Genomic DNA, 27,113 nt, shown 5'->3' on the forward strand with positions numbered 1-27,113 from the left:
AAATAAGAATTTGTAGCTCAAACAATGATCCAAATGCCTAAAGAAACATGGAACTTTCCATACTCATACACAGAACTAAAAAGAGAAATAAAATTACTCGTTACTATCTAGTTTTTTAAAATCCTTGATAAAATATTCTTTATTTTAGGAGGGAGAAAAAAAAGTCAAATACATTATGTTATATTATACCACACTATATTATTTAAGCTACAACTTAGATAATATTTATAAAACAAAGTAGGGCCTAGTAGCAGTACATTTCTAAAAATTGATGAAGTTTGATTACGTATATTTGATTTTTCAGTTTTAGAGTCACTGATATTCAGCTACTTCTTTTAATTTCAATAATGTCTTAATTTAAGAAAAATTACTTCAATTAATCACAAAATATTTCATCCAAGAATAACTTAAAAAACATAAAATTCAATAATGAATTTTTGAGGCCATCAACCCTAGTACATATCTTACCTTGGCTTATAATTGTACAGCCCTCTTTAAACCAAGAAAAATGTGTAAAAGCAATTACTGAAATAAATAGCATCTGCACTTAAAGGGATATTAGAACTAGGTAAACTTACAAATAAAATACAGCTAAATATGATTATTAATTGTGGCATATCACAATCAATTATGCAGTAGAATTTTAAAAATATAAATATATATGTATGTTTTTTGTTTTTGTTTTTTGTTTTTTACCTGTTTTGCAATTTCTCTTAAACAGGCTACTCCTTGTTCAAAATTAGGGAAAGCTACTGAGCCATACTTTTGGTATTCAGGGATTGGTCTGATTTTTATTGTTGCTTCTGTTATCACACCAAGAGTTCCTGAAAAAGAAGGGGGAATAATCCAATGTATCACATGCCAATTTTCTGAATCATATTTAAATCCACCCTAGTTGGAGAATAATGGCTTTTTAGAAAAACAATAAGCAAATTTTGTAATTTCCCAAACCAAATTTTTGGGATACATTTTTCTTAGTTATGTATACATAATTTTTAAACATATGTAAAGTAACCTTCTTCCAAGAAACCAGTATAAAACTTATTAAAAGGAAAAAAGGTTTGAAAACAACAGGTTTCTATAATTCATATGTATTAGATGAAAAATATATTTTGATATTTGTGCCTATTTTTACCATAAAAACAACTTAATGAGGCAAAAAGAACCTAACCTTTTATGAGAATTTAAAATTCTAGAATGAATTGAAGGGACTATTACCTTGTCTTTTTAAAGAATTCATATAAAGAAAAGACAGTGGCAATACTGAGATGTCCTTGTAAGAAACAAAGAATAAATATTTCAGAGACAAAATACTTATCATAAATATCCAACACAAGAGGACCACCAATGAAACACCCCCCTTTATTACATGGGGGTGGTGGTGAGAGGGACTATTGAGAGAGGAAAAATATAAGTGAAATATAACCAGGTGATGCTAAAATATTTGAAAACAGATCATTAAGAAGTATTATATTCACAAAGTAAAGACTTTCAAATCATTGTGTCTAATGGATAAATAGTAGAAACTATAATAAATCATTAACATTATTAGGAAATGTTCCTGAGAATCATGGAAAAAAAGTAAAGATGAAGTTCTGGAAACTGAAGAACTGAGCTATAAATTCTGAAAATAAAGTATCACAATAAACAAAATGTATCAATAATTAAAGCTTCCAATTAATTTATAATATACTTAAACAATGTGTCAAAATAAAATGCAGGTTTAAAAACTATCATGAATTCATGAAAAATAAACTGCACTGCATTAGATTACAATATATTCTCCAAATATGCATATGATTTCCCATCAAGAATATCAAATAAGACAATATTATGACTTGTATGATCACAAAAGCTCTTCAAGTTATGACCAGTTAATATCTGAACAGGAAAAATTTATCCTGTGAATTCTAAAAAGTAACAAAAGTGACCAGCCTTTCTTTTTTTGTTTTTATCATCATTGTTGACATATAATTCAAATATATAATATTCACCCATTTAATGTGTAAACTTCTGTTTTTTTACTATATTCACAGAGTTCTGCAACCATCACCATAAGGTAAGTTTATAAGACTTTCATTACCTCAAAAAAAAGCCCTGTATCCATTAGCCAGTCATATCCCACTCTCCCATCTGCCAAACATAATCTACTTTCTGTCTTTATGGATTTGCCTGTTCTGCACTTCATATTTACAGAATATTATAATATGTGGTCTTTTGTGACTGGATTCTTTCACTTAACATAATGTTTTCAAGGCACATTTATCAGTACTTCCTTCCTTTTAAACTGCTGAATAATATTCCATTCATCAGTTGGTAGATATTATACTGTGAATAATGCTGCTTTGATCACGTTTGTACAAGCTTTGTGTGAATATAGGTTTCCTTTCTCTTGGATATATACCTAAACACTTTTTTAATTTCAAGAAAATCTTTGATTCTATTACATATAACACCTTTAAATAAATATTATAAGTACCACCTAATTTCAAACCTCTTTTTACCCATGATATCATTATCCCTTCTCATTTTTCTATATCCCCAAACTGAACAGGCTACATAAATGGTTCAGAATCCAAAGCCCAATAACCAACATCTCTGGATAAGAAAATATGACTGGTTCTTTCCTAAGCCCAGAAGAAAGAATAGCCTGCCTTCATTGCTTATCCATATCCTCATCTCTCTAAGCATTAGTCTGGCAGTAGTAAATCAACTTAGAATAGCACTCAACCACTAGAAAAAAAAATCATCATAATAACTAAGCCACCTCCTTTTCACATCATTGTCACACATTTCCTCTTTTAGATCTCTTATTTGTTTATTTTTTCCTTTCAGGCTGAAGAGCCAAGTCATTTCCAGAGGGCTTAAATGAAAAGATTAGTTTCTCCCACTTACCCATCATAAAAATCAGATGGGCACCCTTATGCATACCTGAGCAGAGTCCCAGAGACAGATAAAAGTAGATGTCACCCCAGGTATTGGTTCTTCTGAGGGCTGCAGAGACCCACAGGTTCTGTGGCCATGGCAGATGGAGTTCAGTGCCATGTCAGTTGGCCCTACTTCAGAGTTTGTGTTTCTGTGTGAATGGAGTTGGACTCAGATGTGATCTTTGTCCACAAGCCTCTCCTATTACTTTTACCAGAACTGTAGTTGGTACTGGGGTTTAATGTATACCCAGGGGACCAAAATCTCTGGACTGACCATGTGATAGCCAGGCCCTGGGCCTCAACAGACTTGCAGCTGGACTTACCCCACTCAGCTAATATGGAGGTGAAGAAGGTCAACCACTACACCAGGGAGCCAAGAGTGCCTACAACTGAAAGCAGGAGAACTGCAACCAGCATCTATGAGGAATCTAAGCCCCCTCTTGATAGAGATGTGGAGTGGACACAACCATTCTAGAGTCCACAGGATGGCGGAATAGAGAATGGATTAGAGTGGATTAGATATTCTATTCATGAACTATTGTGATTAGTAATCGAAGAAAATGTGGCATTGGTGTGGAGAAAGTGGCCATGGTGGCTGCTGGGGGTAGGGAGTGGGAGGAAGAGATGTGATGTGGGGGTATTTTCAGGGGTTGGAATTGTCCTGGGTGGTGCTGCAGGGACAGTAACCAGACATTGTATGTCCTCCCATGGCCCACTGGGTGAACTGTGGGAGAGTGTGGGCTATGATGTGGACCACTGACCATGAGGTGCAGCGGTGCTCAGAGATGTATTCACCAAATGCAATGAATGTCCCATGATGATGGAGGAGGTTGTTGTTATGGGTGGAGGAGTGGGGTGAGGGGGGTGGGGGTATATGGGCACCTCATATTTTTTGAATATAACATTAAAAAAATAAATAAAGAGGAAAAAAAAATCAGATGGGCAAACTGAATTCTAAAAGTCTCATTTCCACCAGAATTAACTATACATATGTCTACGAGTTGGCCAAATTCATAAACATTTTGAAAGGGATTTCTTATTGTTACTATACAAGAAGAGAATAAAACGATTCTGATATAATAGTGTCAGTATACAGCACAGCATTTTGAAAAAAATATTCAATGGTGAGAGATGATGAATTAAAAAAAATAGAACGACACTCCAAAATATAAAAGAATTAGTAGAAACAAGCAAAATACATGCCAATTAGAAATTAAAATTTCCTGTCAGCGAGGTCCTAACTACAAGTACTACCCCACTACACCGAAAGTTATAAGTGTTGGAGAGGATATAGAGAAATAGGATTACTCATTCATTGTCTTTAGGAATGTAAAATGGTGCAGCCACTGCAGAAAACAGTTTCTTGGTTTCTCAGAAAGTTAAGTATGGAATTACCAGATGAGCCAGCAATCCCACTTCTAGGTATATACCCAAAAGAATTGAAAGCAGGGACTTGAACAGATATTTGCACACTGATGCTCACAGGTATGATTCACAACTGCCAAAAGTTGGAAGTTTCTGAAGCTTATCAACCAATGAACTGATAAACAAAATGCAGTATATACATACAATGGATGAATTTTTGAAGTTCACTAGCCAAAGAACTGATAAACAAAATGTGGTATATACATACAAGGGAATATTATTCAGCAGTAAAGAGGAATGAAGTTTTGATCATGGGACAACCTGGATAAACCTTGAAGACAGCAGGTTGAATGAAATATGCTAGATACAAAAGGACAAATGTGTGATCTCACTGAAATAAAATAATTAGAATAAGTAAATTTAGAGTCAAAAATTCAAATACTGGTTACCAGGGGCCAGAGTGGGGGTAAGAAATGGGGAGTTAATGCTTAATTGCAGAGTTTCTATTTGGAGTGACAGACAAGTTTTGGAATGGATGATGGTGATGGTAGAACAACACTGTGGACGTAATTAACAACATTGAATTAAATATTTGGAAGTGGTTAAAAGGGGAAATTTTAGGTTGTATATATGTTACTAGAATAAACATAAAAAAAATAGGACTGTACAACTCAGTGAACCCTAATATAAACCATGGACTATAGTTAATAGTACAACTATAAAACTATTATTTCATCAATTGTAACAAATGTATCATACTAATGCAAGGTGTCCATAATAGGGTGGTATATGGGAACTGTGTATTTTTCCATAAACCTGCAATACCTTTATTTAAAAGAAATTACATATATGAATATATACATATGTATGAAATGAATGAAAAGACAAATAATCATCGGGAAGTTGTAATGGATCATCAGAGCAAAGGGATTATTTTAAATTCTAATGGTTAATGTATCCCTTCCACAAAGATATATCTGACAAGGAAATCACAATATATGCAACTCCACAAGGAAATTCCTTAATGAGTAAAAACATAATCTGATTTTTAGTTCCCTTTTAATAGCTATAATATAGATCAATAAATTTGATAAGATTTAATATCTCATACTTACTATCACATTCTATTCATGTTTTAATCTCAGGAAAGTCACCTTGGTTTAATATTTAGAGTTCTAGATGCAAATGAGTCTTAGATCCTTCTCCCAAGTTCTAAACTTAGCAATCAAAAGAAACTATTGGGAATCCCTACTTAGATGCCTCACAAGTATCAAAACTCAACATATGGCAGCAGACTTGGCCCAATGGTTAGGGCATCCATCTACCACATGGGAGGTCCACGGTTCAAACCCTGGGCCTCCTTGACCCGTGTGGAGCTGGCCCATGCGCAGTGCTGATGTGCGCAAGGAGTGCTGTGCCACGTAGGGGTGTCCCCCACATAGGGGACACCCACGTGCAAGGAGTGCACCCCGTAGTGCAGCCTGCCCAGGAATGGTGCCACACACACAGAGAGCTGACACAACAAGATGACGCAACAAAAAGAAACACAGATTCATGTGCTGCTGACAACAACAGAAGTGGACGAAGAAGATGCAGCAAACAGACACAGAGAACAGACAACCAGGGTTGGGGGGTGGGGGGAAGGGGAGAGAAATAAATGAAATAAATAAATCTTAAAAAAAACACAAAACTCAACATATAACAAAAGTAACCTAATTTCCCTAAAAGGGCGATTGGGTGAGTAGAAAAGGATGCAGTGAACAGCAATTGGGAGCAGATGCAATTATATGCCCCAGGACATTACTGAAACCAATAGAGCAATCAGCCAGAAAAAGTGGGGGTGGGGTTGGGGTTAATACCCAGAGTTGCTCAAATGTATTTCCTAAAATATCCAGTTTCCAACGAAAAATTGCAAAACATGCAAAGAAACAGCAAAGTAAGATCTACACATAGGAGAAAAAATTTTAAAACACACAGAAACTGCCTGAGAGACCAGACTTCAAACTATTATAAATATGTTCAAACAACTAAAATAAACCATAACTAAAAAAGCAAAGGAAGGTAGAATGAAAATGTTGCATCATTTAGATTATCAATAAAGAAACAAATTCTGAAAAAGAACTAAATGGAAATTTAGGGGTTGAAAACTATAATAACTGAAGTGAAAAATTCACTGGACAGGCTCAACAGTAGTTATGATTTGGCAGAAGAAAGAACAGCAAGTTTGATGACAGATTGATTAATTAAACAATCCAAAGAACACAGAGAGAAAAGAATGAAGAAAAATGATCAGAGCCACAGAGAAAAGCAGGGCACCATTAAGCAAACCAACATATACATACTGAGAGTATCAGGAGAAGAAAAAGAGAAAGGAGCAAAATAAAATATTTGAAGAATAATGGTTGAAAACATCCCAAATTGATTAAAAAACACTGACCTACACATCCAGGGTATCCAACAAACTCCAAGTAGGATAAACACAAAAAGAACTATAGGCACATCACAATAAAAATGCTGACAAAAACAAGGAGAAAATCAAAAGACTTATCACAAGGGAACTCAAATAAGATTAACGGTTGACTTCTGAATAGAAACAGCAGCAGCCAGAAGGCAGTGGGATAACATATTCAAAGTCCTTGAAGAATGAAACTATAAACCAAGAATCTATATCCAACAAAGTTATCTTTCAAAAATGAAGGTGAAATAAATATATTCCTAGATAAATAAAAACCAAGAGAACCTAGCAGACCAGCCTTATAAGAAATATTAAAGGAAATTCTTCAGGTTGAAAAGTAAATGACCCCAGAGAAGCAGATGTGCTCAACTGATAGAGCATCGCCTACCATATAGGAGGTCCAGGGTTCAAACCCAGCGCCTCCTGGCTCGTGTTGTGAGCTGGCCCATGGGCAGTGCTGCTGCACACAAGGAGTGCTGTGCCATGAAGGGGTGCCTCCGTGTAGGGGAGCCCCACGTGCAAGGAGTGCACCCCGCAAGGAGCGCCACTCCACATGATAAAAGTGCAGCCCGCCCAGGAGTGGCACCACACACATGGAGAGCTGACACAGGAAGATGATGCAACAAAAAAGAGACACAGATTTCCAGTGCCACTGAGAATGCAAGCGGACACAGAAGAACACACAACGAATGCACTCAAGAGAGCAGACAATGGGGGGCAAGAGGAGAGAAATAAATAAAATAAATCTTAAAAAAAAATAAAATAAAATAAACCCCCCAGACAGTAATCTGTCTCGACCCCCAGACAGTAATCTGAATCCAGAGGAAAAACAAGGAGCACTGGTAAAGGTAACTAGGTAATTATAAAAAGATAGCATATTTCTTCTCCTTTCTTCTCTTGACTAATTTTAAAAGCAATATATAAAATGATTTATCTGTACTGTATCAATGGATCTACAACATATAGAAATGATATATATTTGACAATAAAAGCACAAAAGATGTAGGTAGGAGAAAAACTGTTTTGTGATAAGAAAATTACTCCAGAAAATAATCTGAATCCACAACAACAAATGAAGAGAACTAGAGGTTAATATAAGAAAACCTGTAAGTATATACTTGCTCTCCTTTCTTCTCTCAGCTTCTTTAAAACTCATAAAATGACACAAAACAATAATTATAAAAATAAATTGTTGGATTTGTAATATTTATGATGTAATGTGTATAACAATAATATCACAAATGGAGAAAGAATAAATACAGCATATTTTAGTAATCTTTCTATATCTCACTGAAATTAACTATGAATCTGAAGCTGATTCTGATTAGGTAAAATGTATATAGGACCCCTGGAGCAACCAGTAATGAAACAACTGAAAAAAATATAGTGAAAAAATCAGTAAGGAAATTAAAATGCTACATTAGAAAATAAGCACTTACTGTAAAAGAAAGCACTAAGAGAGTAACAGGAACAAGAGACACAAGACATGAAGAGAACATACTACTAGTTCAAAAGATGTAAATCCAATTAAATCAATAAAAATATAAAATGTGAATGGACTAAACAACCCAATCAAAAGGCAGAAAGAGAGAAGAAATAAAAGGATGAGTACTATGCTGTCTCCCCTTTCACCAGCATAGAACTAATACACCTATTCTAACCAAAACAAGTAGTTACCACTTTATTTTTTAAAGTTGCTAAATTTTCCTCTTGCCATACCAACATCATCATTAAGCTTATTTCTAATTTTTCTATTCTTTTCAACATTTTTAGAAGTCTTGGAATTGACATCTCATGTTAAAAGTCAGTTCTAAAGATAAATATTTGAAATTTCTCAGTCATAAGCTCTGAAAGATCAATTACCTCTTATATTTACTTTAATTTGCCCACAGAATAAAGAAAACTTTAATAATACTTGCTCAAACTCAAAAGTCACCAGAGTGAAATCATCAAGGAAAAAAAGGTCAGTATAAGCCCTGATGCTAGAAAGGAAACATTTCCATTTAAAACTAAACTACAAGTTCCCAGTTTTTGTGAAACATTTCCTTACTTCTTAAGTCATTTAAAAATATTTCTTTGAATTACAGCATTATAGTCTAAATACAAAGAAAAAAGAAAAAAACTGGAAGGAATGTAAATGCCCATCAATGGGGTTCTAGTTAAATTAATTAGTTAAATAAATGTAAACAGACTGTATCATGGAATATTATATCATGGAATATTATATCATGTATCATGGAATATTATAAAGCTATGAAAGAGAATGAAGTGGCTCTAAATGTGAAGATATGGAGTGATCTCTATGAAATTAAGTGTAAAGCAAAGAGTAGTAAACTTTCATTTACATTTTAAATATATATATATATGCATATACTAAAGAATAGTGTTGACTCTGTGTAGATTAGAGGGGAGGAGGAGGTGCCTGGAAGATAGAGATGAGAAGCAGACTTATCCCTATACATCCTTGTGTATCTTTTGAATTTTGTGCATTTGTTTGTGTTTGAATTTCGTACATTATTCTCTATACAAAAAATCGATTTTAAAATATATATGCCTTTACATTAGCAAACATTTGAAAAACTTCTCATTTTATATAAAACTCTAAGGTACTAGTGAGAAAGAATCATGCCTTAAATTTTTATTTACCCATAGTGCCTCTTACGTATAGGGGACACTCAAAGGTAGTAAAATCTACCATAATTAAATGAGATAAAAAAAACTCAGTAGTCTATAATCAGACATTGCATTATTGCAAGATTAAGGAAATGACCAAGGCATGACTATGTAATTAGTCAGCTAGGACCTCAGGGATCCCACTGTGAAAACAAAATCTATCCAGGTCCCAAATACAGTTTGATAGGGGAAGGATCCATTCAGACATATATTCAAATAAGGCAAGCAGAAATTACTGCATCCAAATTCATTTAATCACAAAGCCTATTTCTATGGGATTTTATTTTATAAGACTGATTCTTTTGCTGTGGGAAGAATATGTCACTCGAGTGATATGAAACTACTTACTTAATAGTTGATTATATGCACATTACACTGATATTTTATATCCAGTTTATTTAATTGTTTATGAATAAATCCATGGCACTGTGACATTATAAATACTCATATATCATTCACTTTTCTATTTTAAGAAAAGCACATTGTAATAAATTTAAAATTTTTTGTTTTGTAATTTTCAAATACAATGTGTGTTCTCAAAGAAAAGCAAGTGCTTCAACTATTATTTGATAAATACTAAACTTATCAATTTGATATTTATCAATTGCTACTTGATAAAATGCAAGTACTTGCTTGAAGCAAATAAAATCTTACATAAGCTGAAAACATACTTACGATTAAGAAGAATGGCAGTCATCTGATTCTGACTCTCCCCTCTCTCTCCACTTTCACCCATAAAACATGAAAATCAACAAGGAGAACAAATAAAATCACACAGGACCTACACCTTCAGTATTACTAGGAGAGAGAACACTGCAACCTTTAAATTACATGTAAGGAGAGTTAAAAAGAAAAAAATTCCAGCGGACCTCCTACAGCTTCTGGCTGCAACAAACTTATAAAGGTGGAAAGCAGGTAGGGAGAGGCTCAAAAGAAACAATAAAGATGGCACAGGAATTGGTGGGAACACAGAAAATATCAACCCAGAAAGTGAGAGTGTAACAATAAATACCAAAACTACTGTACAAAACTTGGTGGTTCATAACCCTGGGTATGGGAAGGGGCTTGGAAATGGGCAGAACCAGAAATGAATCTTGGAGAAGCACTGCTTTAGAAGAATATTAATATAAGAGGCAGTACTCCTGAAGACAAGGCAGTGGAGGGAAAGAATGAAATGAGAGGGAAATTAAACATCCTATGAAATGAAAGAGAAGCAAGACCTGTCATCATTTTCCCCACCAAAAACACAACTATCCATAAAATAAATATCACAGAAGAGGCTAGAAGTGACAGGAAAAAGCACTCTCAGACTGGAAAACCTTCCAAAATAATAAACAGGAATAGAAAAGTGCAAGCCAAATTCATTAAGAAGAAAACAAAACTACAGCAAAAAGTCAAGAAATGCAAATAAAATCCCTTCTGTTTATGAAAAGTCTTCCCCAAAAAACTAGTTATGATTATGAAGAAAACTGTACCACAATACTTCAGACTGAATATTCTCAAACGAACATTTGGGGATAGGAAAAAACAAAATACAAACTAACAAAAATCCTACCGAGTCAGAAATATAAAAAACAAAAATGGTCAAAAAAAGAAATGAAACAAAAGATGATCAATCTCAGGAAAGAAATAGAGGGAAAAAACTAAAAATGAAAACTAAATTATGAAGTACTCAAAGAAAATAGAGTCAAATGGAAACTTGAAAGAAACTTAAAAAAAATCCAGAAAATAACCAACAAAAAAATGCAACAAAGAAATAAATCAGAGTAAAGGAGCCAGAGGAGAAAAGGTTGAAATGGAAGACAGGCAAAGGAGATCAAAGGTGTATGATCAGTGTCCCTGAGGAAGAAAAATCAAAACAATGGGGAAAAAACCCTAATAACTATAATCCAAGATACCTACGTACAGAAAGGGCCTCATCAGTACCAGTAAAACTAATCTAGAACAATCAACTCTGGGACACAGACTGGTAAAACAGACTTTAATGATTTAAAAAAAATGTATTTCTGAGGACCTCCAGACAAAAAGAGGTAACAACCTACAAAGGCAAGAGAACTAGAGTGACATCAGATTTCTTTAAAACATTCAAAGCCAAGGCAACAGGGGAAGAGTGTTTTCAAGAATCTGAAGAGAAGAAAGTGTGATCCATGGATAGTATATCCACCCAAGCTTCCTTTAAGAACCAAGGCCATTTCTTTAAAAAACCACAATGTTGAACATTAGAGCATTCAGAGGATATGCAAAAGTGCCTTTCCTGAGGAATCTACTAAAAGAAGAGCTTTACTTTAACAAAAAGATGACTGGTAAAACTTTACAAAGTAACTGATGGTGAATATTTAATATACTTAGTTGTAAAGCAAAAGTTAAAACAAGGGTAAATAAGTTGAAAGGTTAAAATACACTTTTAATTTTTAAAATAAAAGTGCAAAACATTACATTGCTAATAAATTCCACATACAGGAAAAAAGGTAAAGCCTTTCAAATACTCTGAATATTTATTATAATTTTCATTATATTCATTGTATTATAGCATCTAAAATGAGAGGAAGCTGCTTGTTGAAAAATCATTATGAAAATTCATAACATAGTAATGCCACTGGGAAAAGACGTTGACCAAAAGGGGAAAAGGTAAAGACAAATGAGTTTACATGGCTAAGAGACTTCAAAGTGAGTTGGGAGGTCATTCCAGAGGTTATGCTTAAGCACATGTCAGCATCTTTAAGTATCTTTAAAAACATAAAAAATAAATAAAAATAAATAAATAAAAAACAAAAAAAAAACACAATAAAATGGGCAAACAGATGAGGGAGCCAACTCAAGGGAGCTGCGGATGTGGCTCAGCGGTTGAGCGCCAGCCTCTCCCATGCTAGGTCCTGGGTTCAATACCCAGTCTTGGTACCACAAAAAACAACAACAAAAACACATTTAAATGTCAGTACTGTTACAAAAAAAAATTTCATAACACAAAACAAGACTAACGTGGTCAAACATGGAAATTAGTGAGACAGGAGAAAATAGGTTTCATATTAGTATATGAATACATTCAAGGTTGCCATCAAATGATTTAACTATATCAAAAGAAACTTTTAAAGCTTGGAAGAAAAAGTTTATGGTTCACATTTAAGGGCAGGAAGTTATATTTAGGTATTGGAAAATAGCAGATAAAATACATTTTAGATCCTCCTGACATGAACGTAAATGTAACCTCTGGAACGACCTCCCAATTCACTTTGAAATCTCTTAGACATAAAAACTCATCTGCATTCAATATTTCCCCCTTTTGGCCTAAGTCCTTCTCCAAAAGCACTGTTGGGTGGCACTTGGTATTAATCCCTGGCTGCCTGGGAGGCTCATCTCTAGGAGTCACATACCACACTAGAGGGAAGGCAGTGTGTTTATATGCTGAGTTTGCCTTAGAGAGAGACCACATTTGAGCAACAAGGAGGCTTTCAGGAAGTAACTCTTAGGCAATATTAAATACTAGGCTAAGTTTCAATTTTACAAGAACAAGGTTCATAAGTACAGCCATCAATGTCAAGGGACTGAAGTATTGGTTTATCCTCCTTCACTAGGCACTGCCCATGTACTCTAGGAATTCTTGCCATTCTATTGGAGAATGTAGCAGGTCTTCCTAGAATGGGAATTCAATATTCTTTCAGTTATTGTGTGGGTCTCCACCCAGCAAAACACCCTTTGATCACCTGAACATATTCATATTCCACAAAGGCATGCCCCAGGTGCATCCCTTCCCACACATCCTCTCATCACTGACACCCTGCCCCAGTGATCCTCCCCTACCACAGTTGTGACCCTTCTGCAATTCAGAACCTCCCCAAAAACAAAGTAAAAAAAAAAAAAGAATAAAATTAAAAAAGCAATATAAGTATAAATACAAATAATACAAATAGATATAAATAATACAAATACAAAAATAAAAATTGTGTCTTTTATCACCATAAGATATGGTTATCTTTTATGTACAGTAACAATTTCTTCTGTACGTTCTCCCAGTGTCTTATTTTTTTCACTTTATTTTCAAAAAAGCTTTAGGATACAGAAAAGTCACATAGAAAATATAGGAGATTCCCCTATACTGCACCCCCCCCCCTTCTCACATTTTCCCCTATTAATAAATGTACTTACATGAGTACATTTGTTCCAACTGATGAACAAATATTGAAGCACTGCTACTAACCATGGTCAATGCCTTACATTATGGATTGCATTTTGTATTATACACTTTTATAGGTTTTGACAAAATTTATAATGAATTGGAGTGGCCTGTATCCCTCACTGCAAGACCATGCAGAACAATTTCAATGCCCTAAAAATGCCCTATATTCCATCTATTCTATTTCTCCTTCTCCCTCCCTTCAGAATCTATGGTAACCACTAAGTCTATTTTTGAAGAACAAGGGTCATAGTTACATGCATTAATATTGAGGGCTTGACATATTGGTCTATTTTATTAGGTGCTGCCTATATTCTCGAGAGATTCTTGCCCCTCTAATTGAGAATATAGGAGGACCCCTCAGGAGTTTAATGTTTTCTTCTTTATTGTGTGGGTCTCCACCCACTGAGATAATACACGATGACAAGATGAACATTTTCATATTCCATAGAAGCATGCCATAGGTAAACTCTATCCCACATATGTCCCCATCCCCAAAGTCCTACACCAGCAATCCTCCCCTGCCATATGTGCCAAAAGAACATTCCCACCATCTCATTGACTGCCACAGTAAATGGTGTCTCAAGCAGGGGTGCTCCTGACACTATAGTCAAAGCAAACAACTTCAGGATTTCAGCCCCTTTCAGTGGGCATTACCTTGGAATATTGAACCTATAATTAGCACTATATTTGTCAAATATATGTCCCAGAGATTGAAATCTTTAGTCTGTTATAAAGGTGGTTGAGCCCTGAATCTCAGCAGAGTTGCAACACCTACCCTCCAGTTCATCAGACTCACCAGGACAACTAACAAAAGGATAATGATGGACAATGCCTATCCCAAAAAAGAGTATTTACAACTGCAAGCAAGACAGTTCCATCCATCTGCCCCATGGGATCTAAGCCCTCTCTCAAGCAAAAACAGAGTGGGCATCAATATCCTAAAATCCTCAAGATTTAGGAATGAGCAAACATAAGGGGGGATGCAACTATGGACTAAAGTACAGTTATTATTATTCTAGCAATGTAAGAACTTGTAACACTGAAATAAAGGCAGTGGTCACCAGAGGTTGAGAGAGGAGGGAAAGGGAAGAATAGGTATAATATGGGGCATTTTTGGGACATTGGAATTGTTTTGTATGATCCTGCAATGAAGGATACAGGCCATTATACATTTTATCCAAACCTATAAAAATGTGCCATGCAAAGTGTAAACTGATGTAAACTACTGACCATGGTTGGTAGCAGTGCTTTAATATGTGTTCATCAATTGTAGCAAGTGGACCACACTGGTGAAAGATGTTGTTGGTGGGGAAAAGCGTGAGATGGGGGGACACAGTAATAGTACTAGAAGGTAGCATATACTGAATACTTACTACAAGCTAATATGTTGCCCAGCATAATCTCATTTAATCGTCACAACAACCTTATGGAGATGGATATTTTCATTACTCCCATTTTATAACTGCAGAGAGTCTTACCAAAATTACATAGTTAAAGAAATATAAATGGTGGAGCCAAGATTGAAATCCAGATCTGACCGACTTTTTTGCATGCATATTTATAATAAAATCTTATTCAAGACAGTAATTTAGCCTAGTGTATAAGACATAAGTTTTAAAAAAGCATATTTCCTATATTTCTTTCATTACCGTATTATTATGAGTTTGCTTTCCTTAAACCCATTCAATAATTTACTATTGAGGGAGGTAGCCCAGTGTTTTAGATAAAAGTTCAAACTATTTTTAATGGAATGAGAATACCAAATTACCTCTCTAATCATCCTATAACCCTTACCACTCTGCCTCTAGCTGTGCTGCCTACCGCCACCTCAGAGTTAAACCTTATATTTGTTATACTACAAACCTGGCAGCTTCATGAGGTATGTGCTATTCCCTCTGCTCAAATGCTATTCTCTCTATAGAGAATGCACCCCCCACCTTCTTTCTTCAACTCTATCTGAAATTATTTTCCGCTTATCAACCTTCAAGGCTCATTTTATTTAGCATGGCCTCTCTGGTGAAGCATTCTTAAATACCTATCAACCTGACTTTGTCTTGATTTCCCCTGTGTTAACTTCTATCATAGAATGTGTCACACTATATTATAATGGTCTATTATTACATGTGTTCTTGAGTGAGCAGACACAGTACTTAGCAATCAAAATTTTTAAAATGCTAACTGGATGGGAGAAAAGAAAATGCTGATGCAATTACTTGAAAAGATCATTTGTATTTAGGGAGTTGAATCCAACTATGCATACATCAATAATATAATTAATAATTGTCAGTTTTAATACCTATTTGTTATTCCACATGACATAAAATATTCTTTTATTTAACTTTTAGAAGATGCATTAGTACAAGAAGTTCCAGAATAATATTTGTTAAAGAACTTTATTATTTTAAAGATATTTAGCATTTTAGTTTTCATACTAAATATGTAGTTCTGTGGGAGCAGAAGTGGCTCAAATGGTTAAGTGCCTGCTTCCCACATGGGAGGTCTGGATTCGGTTCCTGGTGCCTTCTAAAAACAAACAAAAATAACAAACAAACGTAGAAAACAACTCAGGAGAGCCAATGTGGTTCAGTGGTTGAGTGGTGGGTTCCCACAAACAAGGTCCTAGGCTAAATCCCGGCACCGGTACCACAGAAAAAAAAAAAAAAAAGTTCTGTTTTCTATATAAGAGTATGCCAATCAAAAAAGGAGTATGAGAGGAAATTGGTGAGATATCTTGACAAAGGTATGTCACTATCAGGAAAAAAATCAAAGCCATACCATTTAGTTGTCAGCCTAATAGTCAACCTCTAATGTGTCAATAAGAAACAGTTTTTCTCCCTTCTTGACTTCAGTGTCAAAGGTTAGAATATATGCCCTAACATCTTAGTTTATATAACTGCCCTTTTATCTATGAATTTAGCTAAATGTTTTCTGAATCATCTCTTTTTTCATTTGTACTAACCTTCTGAAGTTAATAAGTTATTCTGCTAATTTAGATACAGTTTTAAAATTTTATCTTATATCTCTGGATTTAAAGGGTGCCCCTCTTCACTATCCTAAGAACTGAAAAATTGTTTACCTTATCCATACAATTCACAGTCCCTATATAATCCATACAATTCACAGTCCCTATATAACAGTTTGCAAAATACAGGGGGAAAGGTTAAACTTTTTCTGATCTATAAAGGAATTAAATGTTTTAGATGCAATTGAAAACTATATTCTAATCTACCCAGCATTATTTAATGTGAATAATGAAAATGTAATGACCAAGAAGAGTTAAAAAGCTATGTGAATCAAGAGAACTTGAAATTCCACTTTTCTTTTAAAAATCTAGTAAATAACAAAAGATATAATTATTGAAGAAAAGACAAAAGAACAATGTTTTATCAGTCCTTTCCCCCTAATAATTCTGACAAGATTAAAAAATACCATAATACAAAATATTAAAAACCATTTTAAATTCTAACAACTACCCTTCCTAAAATGAGAATAAAAACTCTAAAAAGAAAATTAGAAAGAAAATGACCAAGTTGTCTTTAGAAATATAAAAAAGCAAAAATGTAAAAGGAAGTTTAATAAGTTGTTCTTATAATAAAACTTTTATGAAGTACCAAATTAAATTAACACTGTAAATCACTATTCTTTAAATATATAAAACATACCTTTCTTTCAACGATCTGATATCACAGTATCACAGATTTTCACAAAACTGAGTCACTAACCTCTATTTTTTTCATAATAAATTTGCAATTATATTTACCTTCAGATCCCATGATGAAGTGATGGATATCAGGGCCTGTTGACATACGAGGTCCTTGACTGCTTTTTTCTATTATACCTCTAGGTGTTACCATTTTTATATGAACCACCTGTTTAATATAATACATGGTGTAAATTCTAGACATCTGCCAGTGAATTGTGTGTGTATGTACACACAAACCCATACATATTTTTAAAAACACTACTTTTTAAAAAAATTAGGTTAAGTAATAAATTGTGATAACCTTCAAAACTATAATATCCTTTAGTAATTCTTCTTACACTAAAGGTAAATTTGTATATAGTTTTAAGAGAGGGAAAAAACATTCTAAGGTTGTATACCTCTTGTTTTAAGTTGATATACATAATTTATCATCTTGAAAATTAAAAAACACTTCTTTAAACCAAATTCAATTTAGGGTTATCTATATGGCAAAGAACTAAAGGACTCAAAAAGTAAGAAATGATATTTTAATATATTTTTTCATTTATTTAACAATACTTACGGAATACTATTATTAAAGACAAAGCACAAATCTAGATGCTTAGAATTCTAAGAAAAATTTAATTCTTGTCTCAATTCCACTTTCAACCTATCTATTTTGCCCAATTAGTAGAAAAGAGTGAAAAAATGAAGTATTAATTATGATCAGGTCACGATTGGGATCAAGAAGGACATGCAGTAAATAACTTAAACATGGGGAAAGGAGGTATGTGTTTGATAAATGTGTGATACTAGTCTCTCACAGTGAGAAAGTATATTAGGAGAAGGGGGCCACTTAAAAATTAGTTCCTGAGATCTGAATCAGCAGCAGTTAAAAATGCAATTCATTTTCAGAATTTTTTGACAGATAAATTATCAGTAGTCTTAACTATTTACTGTTGAAGGAATGGGCAGTAAGCAATTCACAAAATAAGAAAGTAAAAGTGCCAGTGAACACATTTTTGATGCGTACATTCACTAGCGATTAAAGAAACTCAAAATTAAAAGACAAACAATATTAAGATCAAGTAAAATAAAGGTTCTCACACTGCTGTGAGAAAGTCAACTGGTCAAAATTTTTGTAATTGGCTATAATGATCCAAAGATTTGAAAATACATAAACTGCTTGATTTAATAATTAAAGCTCTAGGATCATATGCTAAGAAAATGATTAAAGATGCATGTCAAAAAATTAACAAAGAGGATTTTTTGCTTTGTTTTCTGTAATTTTTAAATAAAGAATAAATTTTAATGTTCATCCAAAAGAACTTGGTTGAATAAACCGTAAATTATCATTAAAAGAGAATTATATGCAGTCTTTAAAAAATAACAGTGCAAACCCATGCTCATTTATACGTTACTATGTTAAAACATAATTTAAAGAGCAAATTAAACACAGCATGATTCTCTTTTCTATATTTAAAACCAGATATACACGTTTGTGAAAAGCCTAGAAAAGGGTATAGAATATAAGAGATGTTAAAGATGATTATATGTATTTAAAATATATAGCATATCTGAATTTTATACTTCTGTAATTACTACATATATTTTTAAAATAAGAAACATTCATTTTTAATTGATTAATTATTCTGCACCACATTTATGCTTTTTAAAAGAAGCATTTTCTCCAGAAATTTTTAAAATATTAAATGGTCCCGTATCATACTTTATTCCCTTTTGTGCATGTTAGAGATTTATAGTTGAATTTTGTCACTAGAGAGTTCTTTTTTTTTTTCCTTCTAACAGTGCATCTAAATTGAAAAATATAGCAAGGCATCTTTGATAGTAGTAATGGCTAATTGCTAAAGGCCATGAGCTTCAGCTCTATAGCACCAGTTTAAAAAAAAAAAGGGTAATAAAAAATGCTTAGGTAATCCTTTAGTGAAGAGGTACTCACAAAATTAAGAAATATTTGGAATGGACTGTGGTTAGAATGCCTTAAAATGACCTTGAAAATAAACGGAACCAGAATTCAAGGTGAAAGTTTATACTTCCATATATAGAAACCATGCAAGACTTTTGAAAATTCAGATTATGATGTTAAATATTTACACTAAACAAATATCTTCATCTTTTTTCAAACCAGTTAATTAGGTATTAGAATCATTATTTATTATACTTTAAATATGCAGTAACAAGAAATATATTAACATGTTCAAATGGCTTAAGTTTTTTTTTCATGAAGTCAGAGATTTAAATTTAGTAATTTTTCTTAAAAGCAATGAATGTAAATTAAGACAATTTCAGAGGAAACTATATATTGCAAAAGAAATTTAAGTTAAAAATAAAATGTGCTAAGTAATTACTAATGTAAATAAGTACATGAGGATGAACATTTACAATTTGTGGCCCTTAAATCTTTCAAAACAAATGATTAAAATAAATTACATGCTTTAGCAGTACTAAATGAGGCAGTCTATCAAATATTTATCTAATTCCAATAAGCATCTTAATAATTCAACAGAAAAATAAATTCCACCCTCTGAAACTAAATTTAAGTTACTTTAATTCCAAGAGAAAAATATGATTTCTTAAATATGCTCAATAAAAATGTAAATATTTACAAAGTGCTCACAATACAGACACTTAAAAGTCTTAAATTATTGGGTATTGACTATAAAGAACAAATATGTTTCCTTAAAGATTTACCATTCCTATCAACAAAGATACTGATGAAAATGCTAAAATTTAGATTTGACAAGTAAAGTTAAACTTAGATTAGGATGGTAAAGTTATGGTTAGGATCATCACTTTAATAGTCTCATAAATTAAAGTTCTATTAAACCAATATCAAAATATCGATAAGAGAACTAACATTTATGATTTTTCCTTTAATATCCTTTACTTCTTATAATAATTCTATGCAGAGAATCAGCATTATTCTATTTTATAGAAGAGGAAACTGAGGTTTAGAAAGGTGAACCAATATGCATGGGTCATACGGCTAGTCACTGGAAAAGCTAGAAATGGACAAACAACACCTAACGCCTTACCAGGCTGCACATATTTATACTATTATTATTTATACTAAGTCCCAGAGAACTGTAATCAGATCAGCTAAAATGAAATGGTGTGCACAAAAAGTATTGTGTCACATCCCTACTTTAAAACATTTTCAACAGGTTCTTTAATTCCATACAGAAAAAATTATTTTCAGAAAATTAACTTTAAATCTCCTGAGGCAACAAAGTAGCAACAATGACATTATCTAAACAAACAGACTAAAATGTTAGTAGAGCTGAACACTGAGGTTCTATGAGACTTGTTAAATAAAATGTACAAGTCAGATACTGTGAAACATATACAAGGCTTACACACTAGTCACTTGAAGAGGAGCACCATTAAACAAAGACCAGTTTTTTCTTTTAATTGTTTCTATTACACATATTTAATATTACTATAATCTAAACGGGTACATTTTTGGGGACTTGACCACCCAACCCTTAACTTTCAAAGGTGTTTAACTTCTTTACAATAATTTCTGTATATTAATCAATTATTATATAATAATTAGAAAAGCAGTTACCAGATCCTCAATATTGCCATATATATTCTTCTTCATTCCTGATGCCCGAGTAGACACCCATCCTCCCACAGTGCTAAATTCCAGGGAATCTGGTTCATGACCTGTACAATAACCACTTTCTTTAAGCTGAAAAATAAAAATATATTATTTTGAGTAAAAATGATCCAATTTCACACAGCACTCAACACATTACTCTTTCCCACTTTAACATTTCCATATGGCACTGGTATTTGTGTTCATTAAAAATGGTATAGAAAATGAAAAACTTTCATCATATTAGTTAAAAATTTTTTATACTTTTGTCTAGTAGAAAACCTTTACAAAACTGAAAAATATAGGCCAGAATATCTATATTTTCTAGAGGATCATTAGACAATCTCACCCCTTACACCTTTTCATTTTAAAGCCAACCACCTCATCCCACGTTTTTTTTCCCACAAAGAGACAATTTAAATACTTATGAATATCAGATTATACTTAAATAACTGCTAACTTCACCTAAACACTTTCGATAAATAAAGCACTTAATCTCTTGTTCTCTCTACCCTAATATAATATACAGCAGGCTTGCAGAAAATCTGAGCAAATTGCCTGTATTTAATTCTCTCAAGGAGTCATGTGTTTTAATGTACAGCCATCTGGCTAGGTTTCCTGCATGTAATACTGTCATTTATTTGTTATGCAGATCATGCATTCCTGTACATTAAATACTCACTTGTTTCTCATTTTTCTATATTAGCTTGGCTTTGCCATCTGCACAGCACCTGAAGTTGAATGGATGCCCTTTATTGCAGCAATACCAAAGCCATTCCACTGAAATAATTTTAAAGATTCAGCCATCTCACGTCAAATGGTACAGACATCACCATCTGCATACCCACTCTCTACTGCACGCAAGGCCATCAATCTGTGTTGACCACTTTGATAGTCGTCTAGTTAAGCAACTGCTTCTATTTTTTAAGTAAGCCATGCAGAGATGTAGAATGTATCATCAGTGTTTGTATCCATGTATTTTGAGTATGACGTGAAAGCTGTAATCCAAAATCTAAGAGCCCATTGGGTTAAATATTATTGATTAGGTGTCACAGATCCTCAAATAAAATTATGTATCTTTTCTAATTTTGTTGCTAGGAAAACCAGATTTTAAATGACAACAATTGTTACATAATAGGATTTTTTTTCACTCAATGTTGATTAAGTTCATTTTTAACTATAAGAGACTAATAACCAAGTACATAAAACCTTAAATACATGATTTAAGAGTTTAAAAATGAAGATTCTCAGACTATTTTATATTTTTTATTTTATATTTTATATTTCACATGTTGGAGCGAGATGGCTGCTGAAGTCGGCGAGGGTTCAGGCTTCCTGGCTTCCTCCTTTCCAGGGTCTTGCTTCTCTCTGGGTTCACAGTTCCTCTCTTCCCAGGGCTTGCTTCTTCCTGGGCTCAGGGTTCCTCTCTTCCTGGGGCTTACTTCCTTTCCTTTGTGAGGTTACTTCCCAGGGCTCCAGCTTAAGGCTTTTAGCATCAAACTCCAACATCAAAAACCCTAATGACGTGGCCCAATCAAAGCCCTAATCATAACTTAATCATGCCCAGGTACAGACCAGATGACAAACATAATCCAATATCTATTTTTGGAATTCATAACTATATCAAACTGCTACAACTACTGTTGCTCAATTTTTTTGAAAAGAAGACAAGACATTCATGGAACCCCTAAGATGTGTCATGCTAGGCACTGAGTAGTGAGCTTTCACAAATTATCCTGACAAAACAAACTTCCACATTACCTACACAGAAGCAGATCATTAAATATATATTAAATATACATAAATATATATCCAATATTAGGTATACTGTTAATTTGCCTCCTATGTCTGGTGCGTTACTTCATCACCTTCTCTAATTACGAGTAGTTATAATGTGCCAGGAATTGTAAAAGCAATAAAAAAGAGGATGGGGGTTAAGGGATAAAGGACAGGTACTATGCTCAGGGAGCTCTACCTAGCACACCAATTTAAATGTACTTCTTTGTTAAAATCCAACTAAATTCCTGCTAGTTAAGTGTAATGATTAAGAACTGAGTTTGAGACTTGCCATTTCTCCTAACTAGAAAATTTACACACCACAGTATGCTAATTTAGTGAGAAACAATTCTTGGTACAAAGTTAATGCTTAATAAATGGTACTGATGATCATATACATTTAGCCACTTCCTCTTCTAAAAGCCTGTGTTGGCTTTAATGCCAGTAAACAGTAAAGCAGAATCTTTAAATTACAAAGAAGCACTGTCAATCTACAATTCTATGCATAGTAAAAATATCTTTAAAAAAAGAAAGTGAAATCAAGACTTTTACAGACAAACAAAGGCAAAAACAAGCAGACCCACACTAAAACACATGTTTAATGCCAGGAAACAGTAAAGCAGAATCTTTAAATTACAAAGAAGCACTGTCAATCTACAATTCTATGCATAGCAAAAATATCTTTAAAAAAAAAAAGTGAAATCAAGACTTTTACAGACAAACAAAGGCAAAAACAAGCAGACCCACACTAAAACACATGTTAAAAGAAGTCCTTCAGGTTTCAGGCAGAAGAAAAATGACATCAGATGGAATTAAGAGCATGAGAAATGGTCACTACATAGGTAAATAGAAGATTCTTTCCTAGTATTTAAATATTTTAAAAATATAACTGTTTCAACAAAAATAATAGGAATATATTTTAAGATCTGTAACATAGGTAAAAGTAAAAGGTATGAAAATAGCACTAAGGAAGTGAGGAGAGAAATAGAAGTAAACCACAATAAGCTTCTTACACTAAGTGTGAGTGTTGCAATACGACTTTAAGTTGGATTGCTATAGTGAAAAAAGTATATATAAACCCTAAAACAACCTGTAAAATAACAAAACAAAGAGTTACAACTAATAAAGAAACAAAGGAGAGAAAATAGTGTCATAAAAAAAATTCAATCCCCAAAGGGTAGTAACAGAGGAAAAGAAAAATAACAAAAAAACTGATGGGAAATATAGAAAACAAATGGCAAAATGGCAGACTTAAACTAAAGGAGAAAATGGCCTGAACTGCAACAGAGAAAATGGCTTGAATATCCAAATTAAAAGGTAGAGATTATCAGGTTAGATAAAAAATGAAGACCCAATTGTATGTTGCTTAGAAGAAAAGCACTTTAATTATAAAAATGCAAAATGATAAAAAGTAAAAAATGGAAAAATATATACCATGCTTATTCTAACCAAAAGAAAATTAAAATGGGTGTTTTAATACCAGATAAAGCAGATTTAAGAACAAAGAATATTATCAGGAATAAAATATGGTCACTTTATAATGACAGAGGGGTCTTTCAATCAACAAGATATAACAATCCCAAGCATTCATTCTCTAATAACAGAGCTTGAAAATACATGAAGCAACAATTTATAGAACTATAAGAAGAAGTAGGCAGATTTTACTACTCTTCTCTCAAAAACTCATAGAACAAGTAGGCAGAAGATAAAAAAAAAACAGGAAACTTGAACGACACTATAAACTTGACTTAATGGACATTTAGAGACTATTACAACCAACAACAGGAGAAGACACATTCTTTTCAAGTGCACATGGAACATTTATAATATAAGACAATACTCTGGGTCATAAAACAAGTATCAATAAATCTGAAAGGATTTGAGACAAATAAAGTATGTTTTCTGAACACACATGAAATTAACATAGAAATCAATAACAGAAAAAAACTGTAAAAATTCCTCAATATTTGGAAATGAATTAACATATTCCAAAGAAAGAAAAATCAAAAGGGCAAATAGAAAATATTTTAAATGAATGAAAATGAAAAGACTTTAGTATATGAACAATAATTAGTCATGCAACTGGCAAATTGTTCCTATGATCAGTATTCCGTAATTTTTTTTTTCATGCAAAATAAACACTTGCTTTTAATTGAGGAGGGCTGGAGAAGAGAGATAGTTTTGGATACTTCATTTTTCTTTAATCCTATTTTATTCATATACTTAAATTAAAATAATGTATCTGGATCAATAATGATTTAGCATGACTACTGTTGAACAAGATTTTGAGTTTTTCTGTCTCATAATATTATGAGTTGGCAAATTGTTATCTACTTTAATTTATCCCAATAAGTGGTGAAGAATTCCCAAATAAGAATTTGATTATCTAGAAAGAATTATGGCATAAATGGAAATTGAATAAATAAACCAATACTTTATTTCATTCTTAGAGATTATTATGTCCAATAGTTAGAGCTATAATATAAAAACTTAAAATTGTTATATTTAATTTATATTAGAATTATTATTTACATCTATAAATGTTTGTTGCTATGTTTTCTATTTTTTATAATTGATTATATTACATTTAACCTGGAAAAAAAAAAAAAAGAAAATGAAAAGACAACATATCAAAATTTGTGCACTATGACTAAAAGAGTAGTTAGGGGAAATTGTATAGCACTTCTATTAAATAGAAGGCAGGCCTCAATCAACTAACCATCCCCAATAAAATGCAAAAAAGCAATGGACAAAATCCAACATCAATTTCTCATTTAAAAAAAAACCTCTGAAATTTAAGAAAAGAAAGAAAAATCGTCAACATGATAAAGGGCATGTACAAGAAACACAGAGCTAACAGCAAACTTATTGGGAAAGAACTATGTCTCTCCTAAGATAAGGATGTCAATTCTCACCATTTATTTTTTATATTGTATTAGAGGTTCTGGTAAGCATGATAATGTAAGAAAAAATAAAGAAATACAAGGCATCCATATAGGACAGGAAGAACTAAAATTGTATTCATTCAAAAATGACACGATTGTCTATATAGAAAATGTGATGAAATCTACAAAAAGCTTTTAGAATAAGTGAGTTTAACAAGGCTGAATAAGATCAACATACAAAAGTCTAATGTATTTCTATATACTAATTAAGAACAATCTAAAATAGAAAAAAAAGTAAACCATTTACAATTGCACCAAAATGTACATAATACTTTGGGACAAATCTAAGAAACAACGAAAGATCTAAACATTGAAAACCACAAAACAGAGCTGAAAGAAATTATAGAACTACAAGAAGAAATGGGCAGATTTCAAATATGGTGTTTTGGGGTCAGAAAAATCAATATTGTTAACATGTCAAGTACCCCAAATCAACTTATAGATTTAATGCGATCCCAATCAAAATCCCATTCCTAAAAGAACTACTCCAAGACACATGTTAATCAGACTGTCAAGTGTCAAAAAGAGAGAGAGCATCCTGAAAGCAGTATGAGAAAAGTGATCCATCACACCCAAGGGATGCTTGATAAGAATCAATACTGATTTCTTAGTAGAAAACATGGAGGCAAGAAGGCAGTAGTATGACATAGTTAAGGTACTGAAAGAGAAAAACTGCCAGCCAAATTCTGTATCCAGCAAAACTGTCCTTCAAAAATGAGGGTTAGATTAAAATAGTCACAGATAAACAGAAATTGAGAGAATCTGTCAACAAGAGGCCTGCCTATAAGAAATATTAAAGGAAGTTCTTTAGGCTGAAAGGAAAAGACTAGAGAGAGGTTTGGAAAAGAGTGTAGAAATGAAAATTATTAGCAAGGGTAACTAAGAGGATAAAAAGAGAGACAAAAATAAGATGTGACATATAAAAACCTAAGGATAAAATGGTTACTGTAATAACACTCAGTGTAAATGGACTAAACGCTCCAATTAAGAGAAACAGATCAGCAGAATGGATAAAAAAATATGATCCATCTATATGCTGCCTATAACAGACTCATCTTAGACCAAGGAACACAAATAGGTTGAAAGTGAAAGGTTGGAAAATGATATTCTATGCAAACAATAACCAAAAAGATCTGGGGTGTCTATACTAAAAACAGACAAAATTGACTTTAAATGTAAAACTGTTATAAGAGACAGAGAAGGACACTATATATTAATAAAAGGGTCTATCTACCATGAAAAAAGAATTGTAAATATTTATGCACCTTAGCAAGAGGAGGAATAATTAATAGTTTAAAGGATGACCTCACAAGTCAAAGCCCACTCTCTCTGCCTGGAAGAGCCTACACCAAATATTGGTGCATTTTTCCATCCTTCCCTCAGATTTCTCAGCAAGCTCTGTTCTTTCCCCCCATTTTACCAACAAATTCTTTTTACTGGCCTTAAAAAAAATTTTATGCACTTAACTACAATGTCCCAAAATACATGAGACAA

General features: G+C 32.9%; 1 protein-coding gene across 1 annotated transcript in view; it reads right to left on the bottom strand.

Moving 5' to 3' along the window:
- AGPS (alkylglycerone phosphate synthase) overlaps window positions 1-27,113 on the bottom strand; it is a 152,797-nt gene that overhangs the window by 57,614 nt on the left and 68,070 nt on the right. The window contains exons 9-11 of the mRNA XM_004476829.5: window positions 20,866-20,991; window positions 17,355-17,463; window positions 697-824 (exon numbers count right to left, since the gene is read on the bottom strand). Of these exons, the coding sequence (XP_004476886.2) occupies window positions 697-824; window positions 17,355-17,463; window positions 20,866-20,991 (363 nt within the window). The remainder of the gene's footprint in view (window positions 1-696; window positions 825-17,354; window positions 17,464-20,865; window positions 20,992-27,113) is intronic.

This window comes from Dasypus novemcinctus, chromosome 7 (genome assembly GCF_030445035.2).
Source record: "Dasypus novemcinctus isolate mDasNov1 chromosome 7, mDasNov1.1.hap2, whole genome shotgun sequence".
NCBI lineage: Eukaryota > Metazoa > Chordata > Mammalia > Cingulata > Dasypodidae > Dasypus > Dasypus novemcinctus.